Genomic DNA, 20256 nt, shown 5'->3' with positions numbered 1-20256 from the left:
GCCCATTAGCTTAGCATTGCATGAAGACTAGAAACATGGTCAAAAGGGTCTTTTGTTAAATCTGTAGGAAAACTGCAAAAGTAATTTCCTGTACAATTTACCATTTTTCCAGCTTTCCAGAAATATGAGGATCTAGTGACAGTGCATCTCAGCATTTTCCATGGTCTCCATTTGTCTTTTTCTCATCTCTGTTCACCAGACACTCTCACATCAATAATGCACTTTTTTACAGTTAATGTCTGCAGACAGCAGGGTCTGTCATTGTCAGTCTCTGACATCTCTTTCTCTCTCTCTCCAGTTCTTACCTGTGACAACACTGGGGATTTTGGTCATGAAGCTTTTGACAGTTCTGATGGGAACACCCTCTGTCTCATCCTGGATGCGAGTGACAATATCTTCAATCTGCAGAGGAAGACAGGCAAAGAGGACAGAAAGAGAGACAGAGACAGAAAGGAAAAAGGAGAGAACGGTTCAAAAGTTTAATCAAACCAAAACTGTAATAGGGCAAGGATTGGCTGTATTTAGCATTTTAATATCAATAAACCATCACATTACTTTTAATGGGCCAGTTTGTATACTGCATTTTATAATTGCAATTTGTCTCAATATGGGGGCTGCCTCTTTCAAAGTCTGCACTTATAGACCAAATCATTCGCTTGAACTTCTGTGTCCTTTGTAGTCCTCATTATTCATCCAGAATGCAGACCAGGTTCAGCTCACTTCCCATCAGCTTATGGGGACCAAAGTTACATAAGCTGCTAGCTACTAGTTTGTGTACTTTTAGCATAAAATATGTTGGCTGGTTCACAAAACAGAACAGATTTGCTGTTATTTCAGCACAGACACAGAGCTTTCAGAGTTTCTGAGGTACCGAGCCATCTAATTTATTTGACCATGAAATTTTAATGTTTATGCATGCTATGAAGTGGGCACTTGAACTTCCTGGAAAACAGCACACTTTCAGCACTGAGCTCATGCTGCACTAGCTGGAGTAACTAAAAATGCATACCAATAAAGTCTAATTTAACTCCAGCCTTTCTGCTCGTTCTTTCAAATCAAACCTGTTCTCTTTCCACAGCTAATTGCTCATTGATTTACTCTTTAGATTAATGCTTCACTCTAATGTCTTGTCCCACATCTTGTTTGCACACATTAAGGAAGAAATGACACCATCTTATGCGATCTTCTTATGGAATCTTTAAACAAACTAAATACACTAGTTTGATCCCTGCATATTGTTAGTATAGGCTCATAATGTCTATAAAAGTGGTTACAACAGCATAAAGTGGGATGAAAATCTACTGAGTCACATTAAATCACGTGATAAACAGGACAGCACACGTCTTTGACCTATAATCACAACTGCACAGATGTTAAATAGAACATGTTGCCTACTTTGCACTGAAGTGATCGTATTAGAGTTTGAATTTACTTTTGTTTTGATTGCAATGTGACACCCCCTCTCTGCACAGATGCTTTTTTGTTTGCGTCAGAGAGTGGGAAGTGAGAAGTTGGTCGCTTTGGAGACAGCTATTGCAAAACTACCACACAACCCAGAAGCTATATATAAACCCTGAATCAAATCCAGAACAGAGAGAACAAAGGAGAGATAAGTGGCTACATATGATTTTTTTTTTCTACACCTGAACCATTAAAGTGATCACAGTAAAGTGCTAAAAACAACATTACAGAGAACAATAGGTGCACACTCACAGTCATGCATTGACAGACATCTAGTTCAGAGAAAAACACTTTCTACTTCTGCACTTCTAGTACCTACAGTACATTGTGCTGCAGATATGTCCTCATGCTGTGTACAGTTTTTCCGACCCTTTTAGCTTCATGAGTATATTTATAATGTGTGAGCTAGTTGTCAGTGGAGTACAATTCTGGCAGGCACCCACGCTGGGTCAGAGCTTACATGACTACTTCCATGACAGACTCATACAGACCCTACTTAATGTAGAGAGCTTTAAATAGACAGAACATGCTAAACTGTACATCCTATACAAGTGTCCCAAGATCTCTTTCAAAGACCTTGAATGATTAAGCACCATTACATTAACATGCATAATCATCTCCTTCCTCTAGCACCAAACTTAATGGATAGGAATGGGAGTGATATCAATCTTATCAAAAGGAAGTCAGCATATTTCCCAAACTACTGTCAGATTATTCTTTTATCTGAGTGTAAGTTCAAGGTGGTAGCAGACTTTAGCCCAGGGTCATTTTTGCCAGCTAAGTGCATTTCTCGGGCACATCATAAACAGCAAAAATTACAGAAAAGCACAAAAAGCTTGTCTCATTCACTTGCCAGAACAGATGTTCCCAACCAGTCTGGGGATTCAAACTGACAAGCCTTCTGCTTTTTACCTCTCTGGCCATCAAACTGCTGTCACCCTCTTCTTCTCTCTTGCTAAAAGAAACAGATCCTGGCTGTCTGCCATAAGCAAGGGCACAGGCAGCCTCTGGCTACACATCAGAATCAATATAATAATACGATTCTAACAGGACCTTGATGGTGTGTGGAGACAGCTGCTCAAATGACTTTAATGGCTTCCGCTGTCATGACCAATCTACCCCTGCCCCACTAATCAAAACAGGTATTCACAACAGGTTTATTGCAGGTTACATATGCTGTACTCCAGAACTCTGGGAAAAAAGATGCCCAATTTTTCTATATGTTTGAAGACAAAAGACAAAAAATGCAACTAGTTTTTAAAATTAGAAAAAAAAAAGATAAAACATAGTGTTTCCTGTGCGGCAGAGGAATGTTTCCTTTTGAATGGACAGAACAGGCTGAGTCACAGCTTGCTATAGATTAGTCACAACAAGTGAACATATAAGCATGTGTATTATAAATCATACTAGTTAACATAATCAGTGATGCCACCATAGATGAACAAAGAGAACAAAATCAAACTGGGAAACAAACAAATCCAAAAAGAAAATACATCACATAACTGGTTATAACTCTGCAAAGTGGATGCAAGACCAGCACTTTTTCATACAATGCAGCTCAGTCTGGGCTTGGAGGGTTCAGCTTAGAATTAATGTCAGGATGACATTTTGGGTTAAGATGGTAGCTGAGATGGTTAAAAATTATATGTTTAGAGGACAGGGAATGTGCTATGACAAATATAGAGTGAATGTATATTTCATGAACATGCAAGTGACAGCTGACTGCAGTGTGTTCTGTGTTGTTAGAGTGTGTGTGTGTGTGTGTGTGTGTGTACATGTGTTGTATAAGTGCACTTGTGTTTCTGTTGTGACTTTGAGTGCAGCCCAGTGGGAGCAGATTTCATCAGACTTATTGTGAGCCGCTCTATTTAACTCCCCATGGGGCAGTGGGCTGTCTGATTACAATGTTATCACCATGCGCTTAGCATGGACCAACTAGTGGGCTGGCAGGCAGCTTGGCAGACAGGTGCGTTTATAGGGAGACAAGGACTATGCTGTTGATTGTGGTTTAATGATCTCTTTGGGCAACAGAATGGCCGTTCATTTATACTCGCCAGAGATACGGATGCCACCATCTCCATCCCTTGGTAATCTGTTTATTGCTCAAGTTTGTGTCATACTTACTGGAGTCTTATACAAGAGTGAAAGAAGCATCTGAGTGTGTAGGGAGGCAAAAAAATGAGCACAATAATCTTCCAAACTGATATTATAGCAAAAAACTGGTCTTCAGAAACTGATTTAAGCCATTAATGTGGTGGAAATAGAAATACCACAGTGCTAAAATATTCCATTACAAATCCTGCATTAAAAATTAGTATTTAAAAAACGTATTATCAGCCAAGCATACTAAAGGATTAAAAGTACAAGCTCTCATTTTGCAGAATAACCCCTGTCAAATCATATATATACTATTTGATTATTATTACTGATGCATTAATACATAAGCAAGATTTTAATGGTTTAGCTGGTTCAAGTTGATCCAATTTTAACTATTTAATCTAAATGCATAGCATCAAATTTTAAGAGATAATCTCTTGTTTGGTATGAAAAGTCATTTAGAAACTAACTAGTAACTATAACAATAAAATAAATCCAGTGGAGTAAAAAGAACAGTACTTTACTGCCATTAGATTGTATGAGGGTGCAGTATTGGAGTAAGTGTACTTGCAGCAGCTATTTACAGTACAGGTAGCAATTGTTGATGACTGAATGGATGTTATCTCAGCCTGTTTCTGATGTTACCATACAACTCCAGATGTCAACTAAAACAAATTTTAAAATCTGAATGTTTATTTAACCACAAACAAGTTGCTCCTGAACAGTGAGAGGACAGCAAGTTCCACAAGAGACAGAGTGGAAGTGGGCTAAAGCATCCTGAGTAAGCCACGCTGATCCATGGGAGGCAGTAACAATAACTCACAGCTGGACCCACAACCAAACATGGACACCCAAATACATGCAGAGGATGCCAACAATAGTACACTTTATTTGTAAAATAGCCCCCCTTTGAATTCCTGACCTTGAAACAGCTGCAATTAGCCTTTCTTGGCACAAAGAGGAGTCTGTGGGAGAAGAGACAGACGAGGACATCACGGTGGCTATAATGAAGCAGGTATATGTCCTGCTGTGAGAGAAAATGTCAGCCGTGGCCCTGAGGGGTGGGGATGTCTGCACCCAGATACCTGAGTAACATGTTTTAAGAGAAAAGCTAGAAAATTACATCCTCTGAACCATGCAGCTCCAAGCCTTCCCCACAGTAACAGTAACATGCTGTCAGATCAATAGCAGGCTGGCTGAAGGCCAGGTGGAGAACATGCAGACAGATGACTGGCATTCAAGTCAGCAATAGGGGAGGTTGAATATTCTGGCAATTTATTTGACCACAGCTTTGACAGTTTAACTATGTTAGCCATCTGAACATTTACAAATGGATTATTATCACTCCTTTGTCAAACACAGTGCTGCTTTACTCTGCTACTGCTTTCATTTAATTAGGATGAATACTTCAATTGCTATTTGAGCACCGAAACATACTATATCATTATACTATATTTCAGTGTGTGAGGAGACTCAATATCTACACAAACCTTCAAAACTGAAACTGAAATATGCCACCAACAGCACAGGACCATGAATTACTAAAAAACTCACTTAACCAGAGAATGATGCATTGATGCATTAAAGAACTCCAGGCAAATCCTATTTTAAGCCTCATCTATGGCAAACGTGTTGGTCTGTAATCAGACTGCAAAAGGGTAAGATAATCTTTCTTTCCCCCCAACCAGTGGTAATTCATGTGCTGGTGGTCATTTTTTATAAACCTTGGAGATTGAGTTTGAATATACACAGGGAGAGAAACTTCCTACACCGTGAATTGATTAACTTAGATTACTGTGGGGGCAAAGTATGTGATCAGACTAGTGATAAGAGACCATTGGCTGATTTAGCTCTTTCCAGAGCCGCTTCAATACATCTGCATATTACCTTTGCAGTATCCTTGACAATCAAGTACCAAGACACCACACTGATTGCAACATGTTCCTTCATGCTTTAAGTGGCACTTGCATACTGACAAGGAACACTCGGACAGAAAGTCAAGTGACAACAAAAGACAGAGGAGACAGGAGAAGTTGCTGATAGCCACCCAAACAGATACAAATTATCTAAAATGTCATGCACATATTAAAAAAGTATGAGCTTGAAATACACTGTGTAGTTATGTTTCATAAAACCACAGGATAGGTTGTGAATGGGCTTCAAGGCTGTATAAGTATTACAAAGCAACATGCATAGTTACAATGTCACACTTCCATTAGTGCTGCAGACACACAACACTACAACTGAGGTCTTGGAAAAAAGTGTAGGTTTGTATAGATCTGTTAAACTGACAAAAATTTGTAAAAAGGCAGTGTATCAGTAATGTTATTACTTCCAAATTGCTCTCTAAAGGCAGAGGTAATGCAGAAAGTACACCCATCAACTGGCTGATCCAGGTTCAGGTCCACTGATGCTGGAAGCCACTCACTATAAGAACTGAATCCCTACCAGCTCTATGGGCATTTTTGCCACAAGTTAACCTAAACTCCTGGCCTTGTGAGTCTACAAAATAAAATAAAAAAAATCCTTATGGCAATTAATTACGCATTAGGTTATCAAGATCTCCAATGACATATGTGTCTGATGTTTATGAATGAAGCTTATTAAACTGCATCTCCAAATGGTTAAAAGTAGTTAACGATTAAAAGATTTAATTACTGATCCAGAGACAGGAAGCCACATTTTGGCTAGACTTCCTGGCTTAAATAAAGTCCTAAGAAACCTTAATCTGCATTTCAGGTTAATGCCATGCATATATTCTTCATATAGCATGTTTACTTCAGAGTTGTTTTCCATTTTGACGTATTATGTCTGAGGAGACTCATTATACACACATCCCAGTTGGCCAGCATGCTGTATTTTATATCACCACAAACTTTCTCAACAAGCTCTTCTAACATTTTATATCTCACTATAAATAACTTCATAATGATGCCTTGAAATGGAAAGCAGCTTATTTCATAAGTAAGATGGTGTTAGAGGCAGAAATTTTTATCATGACACACACCCCAATACACAGCAGCCTTAATTTATTACATGGTGTCTGAGGAAGCAGCAATAAAATACACTACAGATAAAACATATTTGTGTCAAACATATTTCACCATATATAGGGTGAGTCATGCTTACACAATATATGTGACAGCACCAAAGTATTCCCCTGCATTGGAATAGTGCAAACACACTGTGGAGAGGTGTGGGAGAGTGAGACTACCATGGAAACTGCAACAGCAACTCAGCCAGACATCACAACATGCTGTTAACATGAGCTGCATCAGCTCATATGGAGAATAATTACACATGGAATTCACATTAAACCAGCATCTGAGCATAACACTCAGATTCATGATCACCATTGTCAACCACCAACAGGTCCCAAAAAGTCTTTTCTCATTGTCAATTATTATTGTGAATTCTGCACAAGTAGAGAAGAAAGCAGATGCTTAAAAAAAAGCAGAAAAACCTCCTTTTGCTTAGGTATTTAATGATGTATCAGCCCTGTTTGGTTCAGGATTTAATAGTATTTCAGCAATAGTTCTGTTTTAGCCTTAGTTTGGTCCAGTGGCTTAAACAGTGCTTCAGCATCAGATTGTATCTCTGTAGTTGTACACCAGGCTCTGTGGGTTTAGAGATGGACAATGATGTGAGTAGCGTATGACCACATATAGAAGCTTTGCTGTGTGTATGTGTATGTATAAGTGTCATCTGAGGTAACTGCTCCTTCTGAGAGTAGCCTTTTCTTTCAGTAGGACACCTCTCCTCCCCTGCAGTGTCTGAATCCCACTGCTGCTGCTCAGAAATCTCTGCACCTCTGCAGATTATCCCTTCAATGACTGCATGTATAATTTCTTTTTTTGGCATTTTATTGCATGCCTCCATCCTGTATTCTGGCATATTTTACATTGCTATGAAGGATTGTAGTATTGTGCTCTTTTATTCTTAATGTCATTGGGATGGATATTATTCACAGCTCTATTCTGAAGCCCTGAGACTTGTCTGGGTTTCTCTCAATTGCATTTTACAGCAACAGGGTCATAACACTTTATGAAATGTATTCATAAGGTATTTTAAGGGATCACAAATGTATATTAAAAGAATATTATGAGCCCACTATCATTGTTATATTTATAGTTTAATATATAATATGGTAATATGCTATTGTATTATATTGTAACATGAAAATATTACTGCAGTTATCAAATTAATGATATATATTTTTAGAATTCAGTGCTTTATAAGGGATAACACATGATATCTTTATGACTCATTATAGGTGCAATATCTTCCAATAAACTTTGAGAAAGTATGTTTGATAAGAAAAGGTCAGAGTCCCCAAAAGCTTCAGTCTCAGTGTTACATAAGCTCTCTTTCTCAATGGTAAACCAATGAACTAGGATAATCTTGATGATAGAACATTTTGGTCCCTAAGGCTCTGGACTAAATTCAGAGAAAATCATGAGCATAATTAAGAAATTAGCGAAAGACTCTACTTTACTCCATTTGCTGGTGGGCACAAGCAGAAGTAGTGGAAAACAAAAATAAACAAAAACAAAACAGCTCTGCACTTATTTGAACATGTCAATGATCAGCTGGAAAATGTCATAAAAAAAAAAAAAAAAAAAAAAAAAAAAAAAAAAAAAAAAAAAAAAAATAAAAAAAAACAAAACAGCACTGTCTGTTTTGAACATGTCAATATCACATGGGAATGTACATCACAGCCAGTATGGACAGGAGAATGATTACAGCAGCCATTAAGTTTTTCAGTGAACATACGTGTATGTGAGAACAGAACAGACCTGTAATAATAAAACCTCTAAATGCAAAGCTGCACTTACAACAGGAGGCACTAGAGTTATTTAATGTTGTTTAATCTCCATGATAAACATAACCAGTAAATCGTTTTAGGTATATATCCCTCACAGTAATTTTAGTTTAAGGTGTTATGTAGTGTATAGTGTAAACATTATGTTTCTACCCATTTTTGTTGTGTTAATATCTACAGTACAGGCAGTGTCTGTGCTGTTAGTCTGTAAAACTCCCCTCTCTCACACTTACTGGTTCCCAAACTGACATGTTCTTCAAGAGCTGTTTGCCATAAAAGGAAATAAATCATTTGCACAAGTTCCCAGTAACATGAAGAGGCTAACTATGATATGTCGACCTTTTGTTGAAGTGAGCAGTAACAAGCTTCTGATAATGAATCTTCCCTGTGATGGAAATTGTTTAATAAAGGCTAAGCACGTACAGTCCATGGACATGCACTTCCATAAGATTACTGCAATAAGAGGACTTGCATAATCCCATGTTCAATCTAATCTCTCATGCAGGATATTAGCACCTTTCCTGATTCAGGAAGAGGATTACCATGCCAACCTGATAAAGGTCAAATTAGTTTCATTAGATTTATTAGATGTAGTGACTTAGATGAAAATGTATGTGTATGTGTAGGTATCATTCACACATTAACACACAGTGTTGTACACACAAGGACACACACACACACACACACACTAAATGAATTGTCATTCACCCAGAGTGGGTGTAATGACTCATAGCAGAGATGGTGAAGCAGTCTGCCTTCAGAGTGTACGGGTTTATGTCTGAAGGTCAGATATGATGGCGCTGTGACAGTGATGATGAGTCTTACTGGTTTCAGCCCAGTGCATCTGGCTGCCAAGTGATGTGACTGTTAATGGAGGTGTAATGACAACAGGATGGCTTGGCCACAGTTGACTGCCGGTGCATCTCTGCCTGACAGCTGACACCATCACAGAGCAATTCATGAGGCTGGTCAGGATTCCTAACTACAAAATAAAAAAGTAATCTAGTTTCTGTATCTGAAACAAATTATGTTGTTTCTCCTACAATAAATAACCAATGAAAATATAATCTATAATCATATCCAGGTGGTTGAGTGGAGTTCAGAAGTCCTCATCCATGACTACTGGTCATCATCAACACCACTGACTGGATAAAACAGTATTGCTGATAAATTAATTAAAACTAAAAATACAAATGTCCACAAAATCACAAATTCAGTTGGGACAAGCTATACATTTTGTGAATATCACACATTATATATATATTATCTCCTCTGTGTTAGTCATGTGACAATCTTGGTCCAATCATGATCAAGTGAGCATGCCTGCAAAAGTTAGGCTAGTTTAATTAGCTTAAAATAAATCATGACCCTGAGACTGCAGACCTCACGAAGCACATTCAAGTCAGCAGTAGGGGAACTTTTTCCCCCTTGTTTTCCACTGCCTTTAATGTCATCCCTCAATGACACCTTTCACTGAAAAAAGCAACAGTTTCTTTTAGTGCCTTTCTGAAGTGCAAAAACTACTCTACTGTGAGTGAATGTGTCCAACAGAGTAAGAAAGACACAGTGAGAAAAGTGGTAATCCATCATAGTGAATGCAAAACCAATCCATCTCAAGAGTAGTCTATGGTGAAAAGATGAAAATCATTCTTAAAAACTGCTTAATGGATGTGACCACAACAACCTTGAGCAGGGAATACCTTCCACTCTGAATACAAACAGTGACAAAACTACAAACTCCAGCAATAATATGGTTTATCATACTGTGAGGCCTGCATATTAAAGGTTAGCAGGTGACTACAGGACTGACATTTGTGATGGCAATCAATTCTATATCTCTAACCTCCATGCCTGAGAATCAATAAAAAAAAAAAAGAATGAAAAAGAATCAGTGCAGAGACTGTGAAACATAATTGGACAAAAAGGGTTTTGGGCAACCTGCTATTACCTTGGCTCCTAGAGAGGCAGGAGATTACAGCCTCAGCCTCCCTAGGTATGGTTAGCACCTCTGGGACACCTGCTGCAGTGAGGACAAGGTGCCCTGGGCAACAGTGGTGCAACAGGCTGTCTACTGTCTGCAGAAGACCGAAGATACCTGATTCAGCATGAAAAGAAAGAAAGATTGGGAAAGAGCAAGGAGGAGGGACAAGTCTAACAAATTTCTTTTGCAAATTTCTTTCTACTCTTTTAGAGAGGTAGAGAAACCACCTCTTTCCAGAGAAGGGGGGATGCTGGTTGACAACAGTGAGTGCAAGGAAAGTGGCAGGTTAATGATTCTAAACTGATAAGTAGCATAATGTCTAACTTTTTGGACTGCCACCCAGACTAACAGCTAGTTATTTCCAGTCTTGCTTGCTTTTGGCCATACCACGCAAGTTTATTTTGCCATTTGAAATCTGGTCAGACCACACTTACAGGACTGAGTGTGCATGTCCAGACTCTTTCTCAGTCCCCTGTGAGTTTTGTTGCATCTCTTAGGGCAGGACAACTTATACCTTGGTGACTTTACGCAATTCCCAGCATTGCTTTGCCCAAATTCCTGGGCAGAAATCTAATTAACATAACTGAAAACACTGGTGCTTCATTATGCTTGGTGTAATATTACAAAGACTTATTCTCTCAACTTTATGTAATGCTAGGGTTTTAGAATTACATTTTGTATAGTACTGTATAACACACATGTAAGTGGTAGTCTGGTGTAGTGGAGTCATGAAATTCTGGAGATAAGCATAAAAGGGCATTCATTGCCACTGGAAGTAAAGCTAGGAATGTGTCCCTGCTGGAGTCCCTGAGGGACAAACTGTTACTTTCACTGCAAGTGTCAATGTATATTTATAGCTACTCCTCAGGAGAGCTTTAAAAGTCCTTTCTTGGTTGTTTCTTGTGTGCTGAAAATAATTTGCGTCTCATTGAAGGGAGATGGGTGCTGTTATGGGGAGGCTGCTTCCAGACTGTGGCTTTGGCTTATGTTCTGTTGATTGCCCTCATCTCTTGATGAGCATTGCCAATCACCAGCTGGAGTGTGTGAGAACAAAACAACTTGTGTCCTGTGGTCATTTTGTTCAACCCAATTTTTGACAATTTTTTTCCTCTGGCGTGGAGAGATCCTCCTAGCACACAGCATTGGATTAAACATAATCTTATAATAATCTTCTTAGATTGCTGCAACTTTGTCACTTTGTTACTTCTGTGCCTTTCTATATTATATTCTTTTTTCCTTTTTTTTCTATTTTCCTATCTTGGTCACCCTTGTTTCTTGCTGCTATAACATGTGAATTTCCCACAAGTGGGATAAATAAAGTCTATCTTATCTTATCATATCTCTTAGTTCGACTACATTGTATGCTCTCGCATATGTGTTTGCTGAATGCACTACTGTGTGATTTCTTGCCTCTATTTTTTCTTACATCAAATATTAGCTTTAACAGACACCCTCAAATGTCATTCAAGTAAAAAGAACATTTGTTCTTGTTGAAACAGCCCGATGGCACCTTGAATATACTTAATGTCACACCATATTAAAAGCGCTACTCTGCAGATAAAGATGAAGATTGCACTCAAGTATAAGCACTGTTAGGACAGCAATGATGAAGACTATTTCACTTTAAACTTCCACTAGGTGAATTTGAGCAAACTGACATAAGCATTATCTGTTCTCCTCATTTCTACATTTTTCTCTGGACTAATTCTTAATAATTACTTGGCAAAATGTAAATGAAAATATATAAAATAATATTCCCTGACAAACGCTGATACATTTGCGAGTCTGTACACATGCACCAATATAATCAGCATTTCTAACTCCATACTACTTAGCCAACCTAACCTTTTTTTTTTTTTTTTTTTTGCTTGACGACACAGAGAAAGTGATGAATTCCTGAGGTAGAAATGTTGAGAGGTCAAAGTTCTCATAAAAACTTGGTGATTAAGTTTCCTGTCTGGAAGACAGCCAAGTGGCCACAGACAGAAGGGATGTGAACCAAGGCCAAACACTCCCTGGGCAATAATCAATCCAGACAAGTTTTCATTGCTCCCAGCGAGGGACACCAACAGAGCTGACCTCGCGTCTCAAAGCCAGACACATCCATACCTGGCAGAGGGTGAGTAATCATCACAGGGGGAGGCTGATTACTTTTTATTCTCCCCGTTCACCCATGGGAGTCCAGTCTGCCTACAGCAGATTATGGCATTACGGTGTATCAAATTACATTTTCCTCATGAAACTTATACTGAGATAAGAATAGCCATTTTATATCATCATCATCATCATCACAGCTGACATTCAGATAATCCAAAGAAATTTCTGCATCATTTTACCCCCACAGATTAAAATGATGCAGCCCATAGAGAAAATTCATATTTTTCTGCTTTAGTAGGAAACCTTTGAACTCTGTGTGTCCCTAATTAACTTGTTGATTATTGCAACCTGAGAACACACAAAACAACACTGCCAGTAGACTATATATCTTAACTTGCAGATGCCTGACACAAATAATGTAAGTGATTGCCATTTTAAATGTTCCTTTGGTGAGCTTGAGCTGTGTGCTAGATAGCAAAAGTGCATTTTCAAAAAAGAAACATCACTTTAAATAAAAAAAAATTCTAATAAAGGCAGCAAGGGAAAAAACACTTGGCATTTCCTTTCATAGATGAGACCGTGCCCATTTTGACTTCATTCTTAGTTTGTCAGAGAAATCCATTAGCCTACAATTTACTGCTCTCCTGCTGCACTGTCAGAGTGAATAGGGACGGGTATGTGGGTGTCTCTGGAACGGCACTCATTAAAATCTTTTTATCTTACCTAACACTTCAAGGATTCAACATGAAACAGCACTGACAGAAGATAAGAAAGATTGTTCAACTCTTAAAGGGCATGTCAGGACTATTTCCAAAGCTTTTTGGGATCTCATTAGAGCTTTGAAGTCTGTCAGAACAAAATTATTAGAAATGCATGCATTTTGACAGAAGACTGTCCAAAAGGGCATCATTCTACCCACAGTCTACCCTAATATGCAAGACTATGATCTACAAATATGTGGTACTTAACTTTTTACTCTCCCTTAACTCTGGAGATACAGCGTGTAGCTTTTAGCATCTGTCATTAAATTTCATTTACACCACATTTTTGGCCATTCTAGTAAAATATCTCAAGAACTATTGCAGGGATCACTGCTATGAAATTTGGCACAAACACTCATGTGGCCTTAAGGATGAATTATGATCCTTTTTATCTGGCACCACCATCAGCTCCAAATTTCAGTGCATTCAACACTGAATTATGGCCAAATGTTTGCAAAACTAATGACACTCCAATCAGTCTCAGTTGTAATTTGTGTTTAGCGCTAATTAGCAAAGGTTGGTCTCTTAACATGCTAAACTAAGATGATGAAAAAGATATAGCTGTTAAACCTGTGCTACAGCAAGTACAGCTCACAGAGCTGGATGGATGTAGATCAACTGTGATACATACAATGAGACTCTCGATGATTAAAATGCTAATTATAATTAATATAAATCTTGGCCTGCCTGTAGCAATGGGAGTTTAAGATAGGAAGACATGAGGGTGCTGGCAATTTTTGAAGATACAGTAGAAGAGCAGAGAGCCCTTAAATTACCAAAAGATTCCTCACAGGGAGAAAGAAAAATGCATATAATGGCCAATCTTTGGTTGACAAATAAAAGAAAACAATATGTTGTAATTGCTTTACATAGGCACATATGTGTATATACACATACACACGCACACAAGGCTACAACACAAGGTTATTTTTCTTCAAACAAAAACAGCCTCTCAGATTTACATAATACTTTTACACTCACACATTTTCTCCTTTTTTCCACTCTCTCTTCACAAAACAATCTGTCAGATCAGGACGACACAAGAACACATCACTCACAGCCAAGACCTTGTTTTTTGTTTAAACAAAACTGTCAGAATTACATCACAGACACACAAAAACTAAAACCCTGGCTGCCTGCGAGTGGCATTCAGAACGCTCACCAACTGATAATTTCTCATTCCCATTGATCAGCGGGTGGCAGAACAGTCAGACAGTCGGCTGGGCTCTGTTCTGTCAGATACGATGCAGATTGGGCCTGATCAAAGCTCATTTGCAGGATTAAAGAGGGGGATATGCCAGGTGTCAATGGCCATGACTCCATGTCCCCTCTCCCTCGCCCTAGGGAGCAGTTCATAGGCTGCTTCTGAACACAACGGGGAGGACAAAGATCTGAGAAACAGGCCAAAGGGCTGGCTATGTCTGGGAATAAAAAAGCTGAGACTTCAATAGCTCTGAAGGAACAGCTCTCTGGCTTTTTTCCTTTCACCCTGTTTATTTCTCTGCTTTTCTCTCATGTTATGTCCCAGTGTTATCTGTTCCTCAGAAGCACTGAAGAGTACAAGAAATGGTGCAAGCAAAAGTTTAAAGTATTAATCAGAGGCATTTTCATGGCTCCTTGGCTATCTCTCACAAGAGGAAAATGTATTGAAGACACTGCAGCAAAACGGCTGGTGTGAACAATCTGTCTTTACACCATCTGTCAGACACTATTGTCAGTGTACACTGGACTAAATGCAGTGTTTGCTGTAGAGCTTCAGCCTACATTAAGTCTCTGTGGATCTTGAGAAACAGATAAGCCTATGCAAAAATACTCATACCTTTGGTCCTCTGTGTACAGGCTTTGATATCATTGAGTGGCAATTTTCAGCTCTGTGTTGTACTAACGAACTGGTGCTCTGAGGCAATTAAGGAACCAGGGAAGAATTTCTGTCTTAAGACTGTAATTTTTTATGCACATAGTACGAATGCCTTGGAAACTTCTCTATAATTGATATATATTTTTAATTTAATCTTGTGGCTGGATGAGTCCGAACTTCTTGGTGTTCTATTTTTGTGATTTGCAGTTTTGAATATGCAGAGAGGAATTATCACATCTAAAAACTAGTCTTTCATCATCCAGTCTCTGCTGTATAGGACTGAGTCAAGATTTCCTCCAAGCTTTTGGATTGGTCACACTCAGCAAGATGCAAATAAATACACATCCAGCAGTTTGACTCTTTATAGACAGATAAACGTCCTTTGAAGCTGTTCTGTTACACTGATATGAATTGCATTTCATTAAACAGGAAATGTTATGGATTTTTGCTGTTCATGACCAAAACCAGTGCAGGTTTTATGTGTCTTGAGCTGCCTGTTGATTATAGGCTACTGGGGTAATTTAGGCATGTATGAGCATTTGTCAAAGAGAGAAAATGACAGACCATACGGCACTTAATGTGCAGGGCTTCAAATGCCTTCTTGTCGGTGTGGACCCTGCACTCACACAGGAGGAGACTGAAGGTCTGTGTAGGTGATAGTGTGGGCTCCCCAGCAGATTCAACAACAAAGTGCACTGTCTGCATTACATCCTCAGAGGTCCAATTAGACTGGAGACTGAGCTCTCTCTCACACTCTACCGGCCCCACTGATTTAAAGCCTTAACACCTTCCACATAGGGTTTATTCTTCTTAAATCACAAGCACTTTCAAAAGTAACCACACTGAAAAATGCCCTTCCCAATAAGTCATTTATTCTCACAATTGGTCTCAAAATCCACAATGATTAAAACTTCATTGGCCCACATCTATTGAGCCAATACTCTGGACAGCTCAGTTTGAACTATAGATTTCAGCGCACAATTCAATCTTAAAGGGTCATTTAGTCTCACAGTTTAGTTTAGTTACACAGGTTTACCTCCAGATATAGGTACGCTAAAATGGATGACAAGTTAAGGGATCACCAGAGTTTGTGGAATTCATCCTATGGGGACCATGGATATCTCTAAAAATAAATTATTTATTATTATTATTAATATTTCAGTCTGTGCCAAACTGCCAGACACACTAGCTGATGTTACCACCCCTAAAGCCACGTTGCTACATGACTAAAAAGGAAAACTACTGACTATTTTTAAGTTTAAATGTCACTTTGGTGTTTGCCTTAAATTACATGGCCATTATGAACACATGTAAAGCATTGCAGACAGAAAAAACCCACATTATGCATCAATAATTCCTTAACCTTTCCCTTCAGGGACCAATGGAATAAATGTCACCCCATGATGCAGTTCCATCAATATTTCCCACCTACATTACCTAAACATTGCTCTCATGCATCTTGCCTTGCAGGGCTTGTGTCTCTGGAGGTTTCAGTCTGCTCCCTGCTTGACAGAATGAAACCCAAAGCAAAGACTGGGATTCCTCAGGGCTATAGATCTGAGTAGTGAGAGCAATTTATTTTAACTAAATAAAAAAAAAGAGGCATGTCATCAATGTTGTTGTCTACTCTGAATCTGCTGGCTCAGCACTATTTTAACCTGGTGCTGCCTATTTGTAGGAGCAGCAGTGTATTACCTCCAACCACGCTCAAACTGAGGCCATTAAACACTCACCTGGTGTGAAATACTGAACAGCCTCAAACTCAACAACTGATCTCAGTTTAAGTTTGCATTTATTTACAGCCTTTCATTTCAAGGTATGATCTTGAATCTATGAAATTCTGCTGTGATTTGTCGCAAAGGTATAAAAGGTGCTGCAGCCTGACAGCTGCATTTGCCAGGGATGAGAGAAAGCTGAGCGCAAATTGAGCCAAGAGACAATCCATTTATTGGTGTTGGTATTCAAGTTAGACAACAACAGCACAGGTTTCTTCCAGTCCTTTGGAGAGACCCCAGTATTTCATCCTTGCATCGAGGAGCACCATCAATTATTAGCCCCCTGAGAACTGCTGGCTTGATAGATAGTGGAGCAGCCAGATATCACTCCTCCAGTCTTCTGTATCCTCCCAGGGGCCGGGGCAGGCCTATTCATCCTGGCCCCATCTTTTTTCTGTCAGACCCAGGAGATGAATATGCCCATTGGTTTTACCATTGTGGAGATTGCAGCACCCAGAGCTGCCAGTGCTTTTAAGCCATTCTTGAGAGCCCTCAGGCAAGAGAGCATACAAGTGCACACTTTGGCAAAGAATAAGGGCGAAAACACTGTGCAGAAGAAATGGCAGAGAGAGCACTCTGCAAATGAACAAGTGAGTGGGGCCTGGGGATGCGCAACGCAGCCAGACAGGAAGTGTACATCAGGGAGAGAAAGAGCTCATCACGATGGCTCATTTTGACTTGAAAAGCATCAGACAAGAGGACACTGTCATTTTTGAACACAGTCCTCTCTCCTCCTCCAATGAAGCAGCAGTTCAAACTGCAGTATCACTTTAGCTCGTGTTTCAGCACGGGCCAGTCAAGCCCCTGGCCACTCATAAACAAGTTATGCTGCAATTAACTAACTGTGGTGAAGCGATAATGTAGTCATTATGCTGTACTCAAACTGCACTGGAAACCCGCCTCTACCCCACTCATCAAATCTGAAAAGTCATTACAAAAAGAGCCGGGACGTTTACGGAGGATATGGCTGAAAAATAAAATCCTGAGATTTGCATATTTACAGAGTGTAGGTCGTCTAGTAAAATCAGCACTCACACTACCTTTCACCCTTTCTGTTGCTCGCCCCCATTTCCAGTCTCTGTTGCTATAGACTGTCAAATAGAGCAGAAATGCCATAAAAGTCACTTTTAATGAAAATAGAGATTGGCTGGAATGTCAAGTGGCGTAGATGAGGCTCCTTTGATTGCTGCTGAATCAGGCTTGAGCAGTCAAGGAAGGCCATAACGTTGGAAAGTCATTTCTTTTCAGTGCAGCGTGGAGGGAGATAGCAGCATGCCATTACCAGACACAAGGAATGCTCTGGACAGTTATTCCTCAGGGCAGCTATGAGGGGGGGAGATAACATACACACACAGACACACGCACACATACTTTCAATCTTCCTGACACGCACACACACACATACACAGTGCAGTTGCTGCTGTGTAAAGCACTTTCTGACAGCATGACAGCATCAAAACAAAGTAAAGGGATGAATGAAAATGTATTTGATTTGAAACAAAAAAGGGAGAGTTGGACTGAGATGTAAAGTGTGGAGGTGAAACTGGGGGAAGAATGAAAGAATGACAAAAAGAGTTATGGTGATGTTGCCAACTGGCAGCAGGCAGCAAAAACGTCTTCATCTCAGCATCCAGAATCAGGAATGACATACAATATTGAACACGACTCGGCTGATGGAGGAAAGTAATTTCACTCATCCCTCCCAAATTATCAATAATTTACTCTTGCATGGGAAGACTCACATGCATGAAGACAAAGCATGCATACAGTTTCTCTTCTGTTACGTGGGCTTCACTCATCTTAGACTCTTCAGACCAAATATGAGCAATCCTTATTTTAAAAAAGCATAATATTCCTCAGTAAATTCAATTTTATTTATTTATTTATTTGCTCCTGTCTGTCCTCCTTGTCTTTTACACATGCACACAACATGTTAACACTCAGAACTATCCTTTGGCCACTGCACAGGGGGCCCATTAGTCTGTGATGATATTTAAAGGTGTCAAAATGATACAGTGGAGTCGTGGGAGACCTGCTAGTCACTTGTCAGGACTTTGGCCCCGTTAACTGGGTTATAAACCACATGCGGGGTAGTGACATCAACACTGAAATCACACTCTGTTCACCCGGCTGTTTGCTTACTGTGTGAGAGTACTACTGGTACAGTTTGTGTGGTTGTTTGAAGATACAGTCACTTAAATGCCTCGCCTGAGAAGAGATGTGTCTCCACTGACTCAAATGTAAGAATCCAAGATGTTAAATTCTGCTGCTAATCATCCAGAAATCCACAACAGCACTTCAGCATGATCAGTCAAACAGTACAGAGGATGAAAATTTAAATGTGTCTCGCATGGCAAGTTTGTGTAAATCCTTTTCAGATAAAAGACTTTCACTGATGCACCAAAGCCAAATTTGTGTCTCGATTTTTCTCTTTATTTTCAATGGTTCATCTCCCACAGCTGATTTTATGAGATAGGTAGAGATCAGTCGATGTGAGCAGAGCAGACTTAAGTTACAGAAACTCATAGATTTACTGTCAAGGCTGTTGCTGCACTGAACTGCGAGGAGTCAGTATTTGCTTTGTGTTCAGCTTATCTCTCACCCCTTACTAGAAGCTTTGTCTTTTCTTAAATTAGGCTAACAAAACAAGCTCAATCCTTTGCACCCTGTCACTTTCCACTATGTGTTATACTTGACAGTAATTAGGACAAAGATAGCAGGGATGATAGATCAAAACAACAAGAAAAAATCCTGATTGTCAGTTTCCTTGGGTGTGTTATTCCCAGCAGGTTTTTCCTGATACATGGACTTTGTGACAGACATTTATCCAGGCTAGACTGGCTGAGAATGTGCAGTCTTTTACAAGGTGTATTTATGAATCATGTGTAGAGAAGACAATATTATTCATGATGTACAGGACGGCTCCAAAATTGCATCCTGCTGCACGTGCTTAGTAACCAGCAGGAATCCTAATTGGGCCCTCATTACAGACACCAATTGTGTGGGTGCTTGGGAGCTTGGGTACCTGCAGATAATGGTGAGCACCAACAGGGAAATCATACTGTGGTGTGACCAAATCTGAAGAGAAGTAACATCATTCAGTGAATATATATAGAAGATTTAACATAGTGTCATAGCAGTTAGTTTTAAGTGAGTCCATTCTTAAACTTTCTCAGTGTCACACACATGCCTTCTGAGACAAACAGAGGACAACCCTTTGCAAAGGTAAGGAATTATTAACTGTACTAAGGACCTTTGGTAAATCTATGAATATGGAGGCATAATGTTTCTTACTGTCTTGGATTTAAAGTGCTCGTAGAGAAATCCCCTCCACTAATTTATGCCCATTTCCAGACAATCCTGCACACACAACTTGGAAACTGGATGACAGTTATTAAGACCAT

At 39.4% G+C, this 20256-nt stretch overlaps 1 protein-coding gene across 2 annotated transcripts in view; it reads right to left on the bottom strand.

Annotated features, from left to right (window-relative positions):
• rgs6 (regulator of G protein signaling 6) overlaps window positions 1–20256 on the bottom strand; it is a 74494-nt gene that overhangs the window by 20068 nt on the left and 34170 nt on the right. For both annotated transcript variants that reach the window (XM_018690840.2, XM_018690839.2), the window contains exon 3: window positions 306–402. In XM_018690840.2, the coding sequence (XP_018546356.1) occupies window positions 306–402 (97 nt within the window). The remainder of the gene's footprint in view (window positions 1–305; window positions 403–20256) is intronic.

This window comes from Lates calcarifer, linkage group LG7_1, assembly GCF_001640805.2.
Source record: "Lates calcarifer isolate ASB-BC8 linkage group LG7_1, TLL_Latcal_v3, whole genome shotgun sequence".
NCBI classification, from domain to species: domain Eukaryota; kingdom Metazoa; phylum Chordata; class Actinopteri; family Centropomidae; genus Lates; species Lates calcarifer.
The sequence above is the reverse complement of the archived record's forward strand: the minus strand, read 5'-3'. Positions and strand labels throughout refer to the sequence as shown.